We start from the raw sequence: 12323 nt of genomic DNA, 5'->3' as shown, positions 1-12323 counted from the left end.
CGGTCGAAATTCATGTAAAAATTGTAACCTCAAAAAGTCATATAGACATGGGTCCAAATTTCCCACACCCATAACTCCGTCAAAACTCAACCGATTTTCATAAAGTTTGGCTTTTTATTCATGTTTTGGCCTCTATACAAATTTGGCATTCAAATCTGGCAACATAATTTTCGGTCGAAATTCATGTACAAATTCAAACCCAAAAAATCCTATATAGACATTGTAGGTCGAAATGTCTCCCCCTCATAGCTCGGTCAAAACTCAACCGTTTTTTATGGGGCTTGGCTTTTTATTTATGGTTTGGGCTCTAGATCAATTTGGCTTTTAAATCTGGCAACATTATTATTGGTCACAACATTTCCTTCAAATTTGTTGCTTGAATGATGGTTGATGGTTTATTGACAAAACCAATTTTGGATATATTTAGTTTTACGGCCAAGCGCCAATTTTGTAACGTGTAAAGCTTGGCTGGGCGTGCGAAGGGTTAACATTCGGGTGAATCGAATTTAACATTCGGGTGAATCGAATATATTCATTTTCTAATTCTATCGATTCAAATCCGCGCCCTTCTCTCCACACTTGACAGCATTCGTTTAATGACTGTGACTGACACAGCTGCCGCTGCTGCTGCTGCCTGCCGCTGCTGCCGCTGCTGCTGCTGCTATAGCTGGCAGGTGTTTTGGCAAATGCCTAAGGTTAGCCATAAGATCATTTTGTATTTTTATATGCGCCAACTGATGCGGCTGCCGCTCGATTTATTTCGCTGTCCAGTCAGTTCGACTGTCTGTCTCCCCATCTGTCTGTCTCTCTAGCTGAGTGTGTGCGTGTGTGTGTGTGTGTGCGTGTGTGTGTGTGTGTGTGCGTGTGTGTGTTTGTTTGTTTATCTATTTTTATAACGCGCACTGGGGCCATAGAAAAGTCTTCTTCCAGTTTAGATGCCCGCCACGCTTTCTGTTTATCGAAGACAAAACTGTTTTTATTGTTTAAAAATTATTTTCAGTACTACGCGTATACGCGCATAAATAAACCAACACACACACACACACTCGCACACAGAGACACGGCAAAGCTGCTGGCATCAATTTTCATTGGAAACTGTCCGCCGTCGATCAAAGTGAAAAGTGAAAAGTCAAAAGGCAACCGCAAAGGCTTCATGAAAATTTCACACCCAAGCGGAAATGTGTTTTAGCACATCGTCTGCTTCGGCTCTCTCTTTTTTTTTTCGTTGTACCCCATTTCCCTAGTTCCAGGCCGCAATTCTCCGGTTTGTCCATTTTACACAACGAATGCCAATTTTGCATTCGCTTCCGTTCTGAGTCGGAATTTGTTTTCAAACCGTTCGCTATTTTTGGCCAAACATTCATTAGCTATTCACAGCAAGTACTTGAAGGTTGTTTTTGTTTTCCTTTTTTCCTTTTTTTTTTTTGTCCAAATACAATTACAGTCCCTGCTCCGCCCGGGTTGCCCTGTCAACTGCTCCGTTTAGTTGCCTAATTAACAACAATTAACCGAGTCCATTCAAGAAACGTCTCTTGAATGGCAACTTTAACAATTTCAAGTGCACTTCGTGCTGCCGTTAAAAATAGCACAAATTCCACTAATTTCTTCGCTTTTTTTTATTTCATTCGAAAAAACAATAGAAGCCCCCACCAAAAGCAAACAAAGGCAAATTGAGCGAAGTTTTTCGCATCTCAGTTGCCATTTTTTTTTTTGAGCTCCATTCATTGTTTGCCTTTTTGTTTGTATTCAGAGCACAGCGCAGAAGGACACGCAGATGGGTATATTGGAATTGTACTTTGACACTTTGCGACGACGCTTTTGAAATTGAAGCTAATAACGTGTAGACCTTTGGCATAAATCTAAATAGCAGCTGATGCTGACTAATACTGCTTAAAGGTATATTAAGAAAATGACAGAGTAGCTGCTGCTAAATCAATGTACGCTGTAAGCAAGAGAGCTTCAGAAGGGAGGGCCCAGCGACAGCCGAGTATATACAATTTTGGGGAGAAGAGGTAGAGTTATGCACAAATTGAAATATTCCGGATCTACGTATGCTATGCGAGGGATTCTCTAGCTCTTATAAGCTGCGAGATGTGCTATAAATAGGATTTAGTTATCGATTTCAGACAAGTTATCGATGATTTGAAACTGACTTGATTGGAGCGGGAAAAGTTTGTAAATCGTATAACCTCTGGAATGGACGTGTTCCCACAGACGGACAGACGGTTGGACAAATGGACAGAAGGAAGGATGGACAGACGGATGGACGAACAGATGGAAGGAGAGACAGACGGACGCAGGGACGGACGGACAGATATGTCTTAATCTACTCGGCTGTTGATGGATGGACAAATGGACGGAAGGAAGGAGGGTTAGTCGGACGAATGGACAGACGCACGGAGAGACAGACGGAAGGCAAGACAGACGGACGGAGGGACACACGGACGAAGTGACAGACAAACAGGCAGACTTGGATCAATCAATTCGGCTGTTGATGGATGGACGAAAGGAATAAGGCACAGACGGACGGAGAGGCAGGCATGGCTCACTCCACTCGTACGCTGATGCTGATCAGGAATATATATGCTTTATGGAGTGAAAGATGCTTTCTTCTGGCTGTTTCATAAAGTTGCACCCAACTATCCTACCCATTCTCAATGGCTGCAGGGTATAAATGTAGTATATTCTTGTTGTTCCATGTGGGATTCAGCTCTCCCAGCTTGGCATAAATGCTCGTCAGAGATTACAGTTTAAAACTCACCCTGCCTCTGCCTGCGAACAGAGTATGGCGCTGTCGATTACGCCCGACTGCAACGTTTCACTGCTCAATTTCAGTCGTTCGCTTTGTTGTTGTTGTTTGGTTTTTTTTCGCTTGTCTTTTTTTTTTCTAGTTTTTCTCTATTTTCCTTTCGCCAAACTGCTTTTGGCTGTTGACATTTTCATGGCTGAAGCGTCGATGTGCCGGCACTTAGGGAGAAATCTACGCGCAAATCCCATTTATATTTAATTTTTCATTTTGAAAAGCTTGCTTGCCGTCATACTTGCTGCACTTGATCCTCGTAAAGACAGGACGTGACATTACATGCCAGCAACGACAATGGCGACAGGCGGCAGACGAGCAGACGAACAGACAGACAGACGGTCGGGCGGAGCTGGAGACTGACGTTGGACCAAAACTGCATGGACAACGGCATCGGATGTGAACAATAAATTTGATTCAATTGCTCTTGAGCACTCGCTTGCTGGCTGCTGCGAGTCTCAGGCTCTCAGTCGCTTTGTCTGCCCCGCTGCCGCCGCCGGCTTTGTCGCTCTGTCGTTCTGTCGCTCCGCCCTGTGTCGCCATCTGATTGTGCATGACCGGCGCTCAATAAAGCAGCTAAGCTGAAGCGCAATAACAGTGACAATGCGCCTTTTGCGCCCGCTGATTTGCCAAGGCTCCTTCTTCAGCTCCTGCTGCTGCTAATCCCTCGTCCTGCCAGCGCCTCTTGCCTTGTTTCCAGCTCTGACAAGCGGAAGTGGGCAGCACAAAGAGCACGATATGCGCTGCTTTAAACGCATTTCCTGCGGTTATTCGCCATTTTATCCACACACACACACAGGCAGAGAGAGGGGGAGAGAGAGAGAGAGAGAGCAACATTCTTATAGACTGCTGCAACACAATTGCAGTATTCTGCCACCTCCATGGTCACTTTTAATTGCCGTAGACTTTACTTTCTTTTACTCATTTTTTTTTTTGCCAACTTGCGACTTGTTTATTTACGACTCTGACATCTGCCAAACAAAAGCGGCTGGCACGCCCCCCCACCCCCCGTGGAGCGTGTCATGGCCATTTGCTGAAGGCGTCCACCGCAGTGCGAGATCCACAGCCAGGAACCACACCCAGAGCCAGCTTAACTGACAGTTTATGGCTGAGTTTAAGCCGTTTAACAGCGTGCTACCACATGCAAAGCCCGAAAGTGCAGCAACAAAACATATGAACAGCACACGAACATGCCAAAAGTTCTGTGTGGGTGTGTGTGTGCGTGAAAAATACGTGGCATAAATCCATGATATATTGTCATTTGCTTAACCATGCAGCCAGCTGGAAGATGATGCTCCTGCTCCCATACCCATTGCCCCTTACCCATTGCCCCTTGCCCCTTGCCCCCAAAGGGGCCAAAACCCAAATACACTTTGGCTCCTGTGCACTCAGCTAAAAGAAAATCAAATGTATGTGACGCTTATGCTCGTTTGTTGTTGTTCCCGTTAGATATACGTATATACATAAATACATAATATATATATATACACACACGACTGATAAACAATAATGTCAATTTCATAAATGCAAATACATGCTCGCATGTTAAGCAAATATTTCGCAATGTGAGAAAGTAGAAACGGCAACCAAATCAAATGGGAAAAGCATATGTGTGTACACTGAGCGAAAATTGTGATATGAAAACGCATTCGGCAGAATGTACACAAACTGTTTTAATTGGTAGCAAAAATAATCTGTTAAATATTTAAACAGGAGGCATTAATGCCTATTTTTATTTATTTTTAATTTCTTTATTTTAGTTTTAATGTTCCATAGTATCACATAGTCGAGCATTTTGTGCCCCATTGCCAATGGAATTGCTAGCAGCATTGGTTTTAGATTTAAGGAAATACCCTGTAATATAATACATTCAGATAAAAGGCAGACAGAAGATAGCCTGTTCAAACCTTTTATTAAAATATTCCACAGCATCACATAGTCGAGCATATCCCACGGGCTTGCCCAATGAATTGGTATCAACTGGTTGTAGCTTTGAGGAAATACCCTGTTATATATTTAGACATAGGGAGAATAGAAGGAGGCCTGCTTAAGCAATCTTTAGAATATGCCACAGCATCACATAGTTAAGCAACCAGTGGTTGACCAGATACCCTGTAATTTGTTTAGGCATAATACACACCTTGTTAAATATTTAGACAGAAGATAGATAAAAGGAAGCCTGCTTAAGCAATCATTAGAATTTCCCACAGCATCATATAGTCGAGCATATCCCACCGGTTTGAATATTGAATGGGTAGCAACAATTGGTAACAAGATTTCATGAAATACCCTGTTAAATAAACTAATAAAATATCTGACAATCTCTTTTCTTAGAATATTGCACAGTATCACATAGTCCAACACTTCCCACCCGCTTGCAGCTAGCATTGATAGCAATCGGATAGATTTCAAGAGAGATACCCTGTTATATATTTAGACAGCAGGCAGACAGAGGGCCTGCCTATGCCTATAATTAGATCATGGCACAGCATCAGCTAGTCGAGCATTTTCTCACCTGTCTGCAGGTGGAATTCTTGTTGCTATTTTCCAGTTGGCGCAGCTTAATAATTTATTGAGATGTTTTTTTTTTGCCGCTTGACAGCAATTGATTCGCAATGAATAATTCAATGTCGATTTGCAAATATTTTCCATTTCAGCACATGAGCCAGAAAAAAAATTTAAATAATTCAATATTAAATACTACACATTTTTCTATCCAAGTCCCCAGAGTCAAGAGTTGATCGAATTGAACTAAATCAATTTATTTATGCCCATAATACTTGGCATACAAATTTTAAAGTGTTTGAATTCGAGTTGAAATAGGTTTACATTTATGTTTCATAAATTTATTGCATTTTCTGGGCTAGTTAACAATCTCAATGACATTTGATTTAATTCTGTTTTATTTTCGAGCTGTGTTTGCATTTAATTTGCATTGAAATTGACAACTTTTAACTGCGTGTGATAAAAAATTGATATGCCATTAAAAATGGGTAAAAGGGTATAATGTATTTGTGCAAATGTATGTAACAGGCAGAAGGAAGCATCTCCGACCCCAAAAAGTATATATATTCTTGTTCAGCATCAACAGCCGAGTCGATCTAGCCATATCCGTCTGTCTGTCCGCCTGTCTGTCCGTCCGTCCGTATGAACGCAAGGATCTCAGAACCTTTAAAAGCTAGAGACTTGAAATGTAAGTTGTAGATTCTCCTAGTCCCCGCGCAGATCGATTTTGTTTCCGATAATCGATAACTTGCCCCATTTCCAGGTAATCGATAAATCGATATCGAAATCGAGTTATGATAATAAATATGAGCTAGAGTCACCAAACTTGACATGTAGCTTCTCGAATAGTATACTATATATATCGAGTATCTTTCATTTCATATCGCCTGTTGGAAGAAGAGAGTTCAGGGTATCCCCTAGTCGGGAGCACCCGACTAGAAGCTCTTACTTGTTTTTTGCAATATTTTGTAGCAGTTTTTAAGGGCACAATTTGAAAAACAAATTGTTATTGATGCGGCCAAATGGGCTCGCAGCTCAATCACAGACCGCAGAGCATTAAACGCGGCCGCAAAGTCAAAAAGTCATTAAATTTTGCAATATGCTCGCGTTTTATTTGATGCCCATTTTATATTGTTTTTATTGGACAAAAAGCAAAAGAGAAAAAGATATGGCTTTTTATATTTGTATATTTATATAAACATTTGCTGCATGAATATTTATTTCTTAGTTTCGAACATTTAAAAGGTCAGCTCCATTTTGAGGTTCAACATTTGAAACATTTGAGGCATAAAAAATGTTTGCTGTGTTGGACATTTATGTGTTTAGATTTAATGGCCATTTTCTTTGGTCTAGAACAATGGTTCCTTTTTTTTTTTTTTACATGCAATACATTTTATCAAACAAACAGTCAAAACTGGGACTGAGTCTGGTACGGGGACTGGGTGGGAATCGAGACGGACAGCTCGTAAAAAGGACAAAAGCAGTGAAAGCCATTTTCATTTCATTTTCCATGCTGCCGCTGCCTCTGCCGCTGCTGTCTCTGATGCTTATTGTATGCGAATTACATGCTCAGAATGGCGAATACAACGCATAATCTAATAATATTTTATGGCCAATGGGCCTGTAATGGCCAGCATAGCACAGCTCGCACCACTTGCAGGTCCGTTGAACTGTCAACGACGATCAATAAAACGAACGTAAGTGTATATATTTCGGAGCGTCAAGTTTTTTTTTTGAGGTTCAAGCAACCGAGCGCTGTAGTAGGAAGATAGAATACAAATTTCTGTTGAATATGGAAAATCTGTGCTCGATTTTTCACACAATGCGTTTCATTTGCTGCGTCGTCAGCAAATTGCTTCATTTTAACAATGTACCCACACCCAACCCGAACCCCTCTCCCCTGCCCTGCTGCCGCCTGCTGCTGAACATTAACGCCGCAATTAAGGCGCGTTATTGTTGCGCATACGCCACGTATGCCGCCTGGCAATGGTTTATTTATTGGCTTTAATGCAGCATTTTTATTAGCATTTTCATTAGTTGGCAATGTTGTAAAACTTTGAAATACGTCAGACAGTGGCAGCAGCAGCCGAGCCACTACTGACACGCCCCCCCCCCCCCCCTCTCTCTCTCTCTCTCTCCAGGGGCGCCTAAGGAAAGCCAAGTGAGCTGTGAATAATGACTATTGTCATTATTGAGTGTGTGCGTGTGTGTGTGTGTGTGTGAGTGCAGGTCGCTATGCTAACGCATTTAAGTGCCTGTTAAACATTGTTTTCTCTTTGTTTTTTTTTTTATTGTCTATTGAGTGTACGCATTAGAGCAGCGCGAAATGAGACGTGACAAAGACAAAAATGCCACTTGGCGAGCCCAACCTGATGATGATAATTCAGTCAATCAGTTGATACAATTTTTATTTTTATTTTTATTTTTGTTTTGTTTTGTTTGTTTTTGGAATAGTGGCCTAAAAATAAATGCGCCACAGTTGTTGTTTCGGACACAAAAGCTTTATAAAAATATTTGTGAAATGAATAAATGCCCGAAAGACCGAAGAGTACAAAAATAAACGCTGCGGCAAAAATTGAGAGCAGGCAAAATACAAATGCAAATAAATAGACAAAATTAAATAAATAATATGATATATATATATATTAATATTTGCTGCGGGCGTACAATTAACAGTCTATCACTTGGGCACCTGTCCAAGGGCTGCGTATGTGTGCGAGTGTGTGTGTGTGACACACATATACCAATGCCATCAAATGGCGCAAGACAAATGACATGCGCCCAAGTTGAAAGGCAGCTCTGAACATCATGACGCCACAGCCATGACGCGGGCAGACCCAATCCAGGCAAGGGGCGAGGGGTAGAGTCTAACGGAGGGGTGCACGGGGTAGGAAGGTCATCGATTAACGTGCGTCTATCAGAGCCAAGCATAATGATTATTATTAAGCTAATGATCATCATCGGGCGAGATGACGCGTCAAATACACGCGGGCTACACTGCGAGAAAAAAACAGGGGGGACAGGCGAAGGTCGTACATTAGCTGGGTTTTTGAGCACTGAAGAGCGTTTGCTCTGCTAATGGGCGTTGTTTTCTAGTGTTGTGACGTCCATTGGGGATTGTCTAAAAATACAAACGAATTGTCAAGCTCGAGTGTGTGTGGGTGTGTGTGTGTTTGTTGTGCCAACACTTTTCAGCAGTTAGCCGCGACTCTCACACAAATTTTATTGGCTAGCAAAAGGGGGCACGTCCCAAGCGTAACAGCCACACAACAACACACACAGTCAGACTCACACACACACACTCGCACACACACACACTCGCACACACACTCACAGCGTCTGTACGAGTAAATAATTTCGAGCAAAATTCAATAAATTATGCCACACATTCCGCATTATTATAAAAGTCTCTCTGTTATTTGTTGTTGTTGCTGTTCTTCTTCTTATTGTTGTTGTTGTTGTTGTTGTTCGCCAGCAGCGTATTACAATTTGTCACTATTTTTATTGCATACTTTCAGGCAAACATGAATATTGGCATTGCACACAAATGGGATAAATTATCGCCGCGCGAGTTTTTGCAGCTGCAGGAATTGGCGTCATGTAAGTGCAACCTCCTCCTAACCACATATTAATGCCAATACAAATAATAATATATACTCTATATATATACCTATATATATATATCTATAGATATATTTAAAATATGCACTTTTGCCAATTTGCGCACAAATTTTATTTGCGGAAATTGATTGGACGCAAATTGAGAGCTTAAATTGTACGCAACTGCTATATCTCCATATAAAAAACTATATGTCCTGATTGACTGATTGAATGATTGACTGACTGATTGACTTACTAACTAACCGACTGATTGTTAATCAACGCACAGCCCCAGTCGTAAGAGTCAGAAAGCGTAAAATTTGTACAGATGCCTTGCTGTCTTTTGGGTTGGGAAAGGTAATTAAAGGGTCAGGTTTTGGAGGGGGGGAGGGGGCGGTTTCACCTGTAAGTGGGGGCTAAATGTGGTTGAAGTTTGTATATAAATCATTAACAACAAAGCAGCCATATAGACGTGGCTTAGATGGCTGAGCGTCGGACGAACAAGAGTAAAGTAGCCGGCTCAAATCTAGCAAAAATGTTGCATTTTTCTGCTTGCCTATTTAATTTGTCATTATTTATAATGAAAAAATGCATTGCTAATACATTTAAAAGAAGAAGGGGAATGGTTTAAAATAGAAATTAAAATTTGCCATTTGTTTGTTTTTTTGCAAGCAACAATATCTGTACAATTTGCATTTTAAATATTATTCATTTGACTCTGTTTTATTTATGTGACTTTAACGTACTTTTAGCACACAAAACTGTCGGCTTTTTAATAGATTTTTATCAGACTTAGTTAAAGTTCAACTGCAGCTTAATTTATAGCCGTGCAAGTCTATAAATTTCTTTAATATTGTAGTCATATTTTAGTTTAATATATTGACTTGGGCGTCTCGTTAGCCGCTTGTTTATTTTCATTCTACACAAACAGCTGCAATTGAAATCGCATTGCAACAAGCTGCAAGCAACCGCAGGAGTCAGGTAATGCTCTGTGGCCTTGGAAAGCTCAACTGCTGCTGCTGCTGCTGCTGCTGCTGATGATGCCCGGGAAATGCGTGTGTACTCAGCTTAAATGCTTGCCATCTTTCGGCTACAGCTTTTGAGATGATGCTTTGCTGTGTTGTGTCTGTGTTGGGTAATCCAGCGCATTTGCCCCGCCCAAGCTGCATTTGGGACAAAGTAACTGGAATTTTGTGGCGAGCAAAATGCTGAGGCTCTGCGCAAAGCCGCTTGACGTTCCATAAAGTAGTTACTTGTATATATATTCTTGGTTTGCTGAGCAGCCTTTGAGCTGTATATTGCACTAGATAGATAGAGAGTTGGCTTTCGGGTAAAAACCGCTTACAGAACAACTTGTCAACAATTTTGCTTCGGCTAATGTCAAGACAGTTGGCCGCAATTGCTGCCAATTTCAGCTGCCTGTGTGAGTGTGATTAAAAGAATTTTCAGCAGCAATAACAATCGAGAGGCTGTCAATTGCAGGCGACGAGCTCTGGCCGTGCCACTTGCCACACACACACACACACACACACAGAGTGCTCTTCTGCAGTGTCAACGACAGCTGTGCGTTGCGTTGCATGAAGTATTCAAGTGCAAACAGCTCGAGGAGCGGCAGGCACAGTGGCCCAGCTGTGTTGTTAAATCATTCATTAGGTTAATAAGAGAAAAAAAACTTAACAACTGCAGCAATTTGGGGCAGCTAGTTGTCATGTGTTGCAAGTGCATAAAATTTGCTTGTGTGGTCGCCCACGCAGTAAAAACGACTTTGTTTCCATTAGTTAATTATACCTGTGCACAGCTCGACTCGACTGTCTGTCTCACCTGCGCCTCACACTCCTCTGGCCCTTTGGCCCACTTGAGGCGTCAATTAAACTGGCGCCACTGTGGCAATTGACGCGTATGTCCGACTGCAGCACCCAGCTGTAGCGAAACCCACTCACCCAAAGCTGAGCAGAAAGTTTAAGCCCCTCTAAAACTAAAATAATATATATGCTTGCATGCTATTTACACGGGGTTTTACATGCGGCTCAGCAGCTGTTTCCAGCCGGTTTACAAGCTGTACATAATTTATATTTCTTTTCTTTTCTGTTTTCTTTTTTTTGCAGATTCCACCCGCAAGCTTCAGGATGTGCTCCGGGAGTTTTGTTCGCCCAGCTCAACGGCCACGCCCAAATGCATACCAGACGGGGTAAGCGGCTAACTAAATTTAATTTCTCTTTAATTGGAATATGCTCTCGTAAATTTAATGTGCCAGCTAGCAGCAATTTTTCAATTAATTGAAACGGAGACCCAACTGCCGAGCAGCGTGTTCCGCGAACCGTGACCCGCGTCAAGGCTGTGCCAGTGTTGACAACTGTCGCTACAAAAAGTTAGGCTAGTGTTTAAAAAAGCTAAAAGTAATTGGTGAATTAAACTGACAGGGTGGTTATAGGACTAGCTGCACAGTGTTGTAAAACAGCTTAATAAATTAAAAGCTAACAAGTTAAACACAAAAAGCCAGAACTGCAATTTCAACAGTTGAAGTTAGCCATATTTAGCTATAAAACAGCTGAATTGACAGCACTGCAACGCAGTGTTGGGCAAGAAGACAAGTCAAGGTTGCCACTGCGCCTGCAACGATTAGGGCTTAGGGTTGCCCAACCTGGCTACACAAAAGCAACATCTAGCTAAGCCTGAGACAGTGTCTAAGCCCAACGTTTGCCTGCGCATTTTCCAGGCAGCTTGGGGCTCCATTGTAAGCTGATGAAAGGCAAGTCAGAGCAAGCCAACTCGAATCACACTTAGGCACACACACACACAAATGCACACACACACAAATGCACGGACACATGCACATTCAACAAACTGACAAGGATGCGGGTCAGGCTGCTGCTGCTCCTGTGTCTATGCCAGCGTTGTCTGCTTTATGTTTCGCATTTTGTATTTTGTGTGCTTGTGTTCGGCAGAAAGAGTGAAAGATTGAAAGTAAATCTTCTTATACATACAATAAATCACAGACATTTTTCAAGTTTACGCCTCAATGCCAAATTGAAATTGAGCAGCACCGGACGCTCCGACTCCATGAAATTGCCCCCCCGCTTACCGCACAGGTTGCCCAACCAAAACAAGAGACGTGTGGACGGGCTTATAGTAAATTAAATTGAAAATACACGCAACTTCATCAGGAGACACACACCGAGAAAGAGACAGACAGCGTGGCAGAGCGCAAGAGAGTGACAGAGAGAAAGAGCGACAGATTTGTTAGTGAACAGATTTGGTAGGAAACACACACAACTTGCCAAAATAGAGGCAAAACCAAATTAATAATCAAGCTGGCAACAACTTTACTGGGGCAACATGTGTCAAGAAATAGATGCACACACACACACACACAGGGACACTGTCAGAGGCTACGGAATGTTGATTTCCGTTCAAGCTT

General features: G+C 42.0%; 1 protein-coding gene across 1 annotated transcript in view; it reads left to right on the top strand.

Moving 5' to 3' along the window:
• Dgk (diacyl glycerol kinase 1) overlaps positions 1-12323 on the top strand; it is an 85471-nt gene that overhangs the window by 45152 nt on the left and 27996 nt on the right. Inside the window, exons 3-4 of the mRNA XM_064691810.1 lie at positions 8824-8905; positions 11011-11093. Of these exons, the coding sequence (XP_064547880.1) occupies positions 8830-8905; positions 11011-11093 (159 nt within the window). The 5' untranslated portion in view covers positions 8824-8829. The remainder of the gene's footprint in view (positions 1-8823; positions 8906-11010; positions 11094-12323) is intronic.

This window comes from Drosophila montana, unplaced genomic scaffold (genome assembly GCF_035044405.1).
Source record: "Drosophila montana isolate Dmon_TW-CO22-7 unplaced genomic scaffold, ASM3504440v1 contig_3468_1, whole genome shotgun sequence".
Classification (NCBI taxonomy): Eukaryota; Metazoa; Arthropoda; class Insecta; order Diptera; family Drosophilidae; genus Drosophila; species Drosophila montana.
This window is presented reverse-complemented; position numbering and strand designations above follow the sequence as displayed.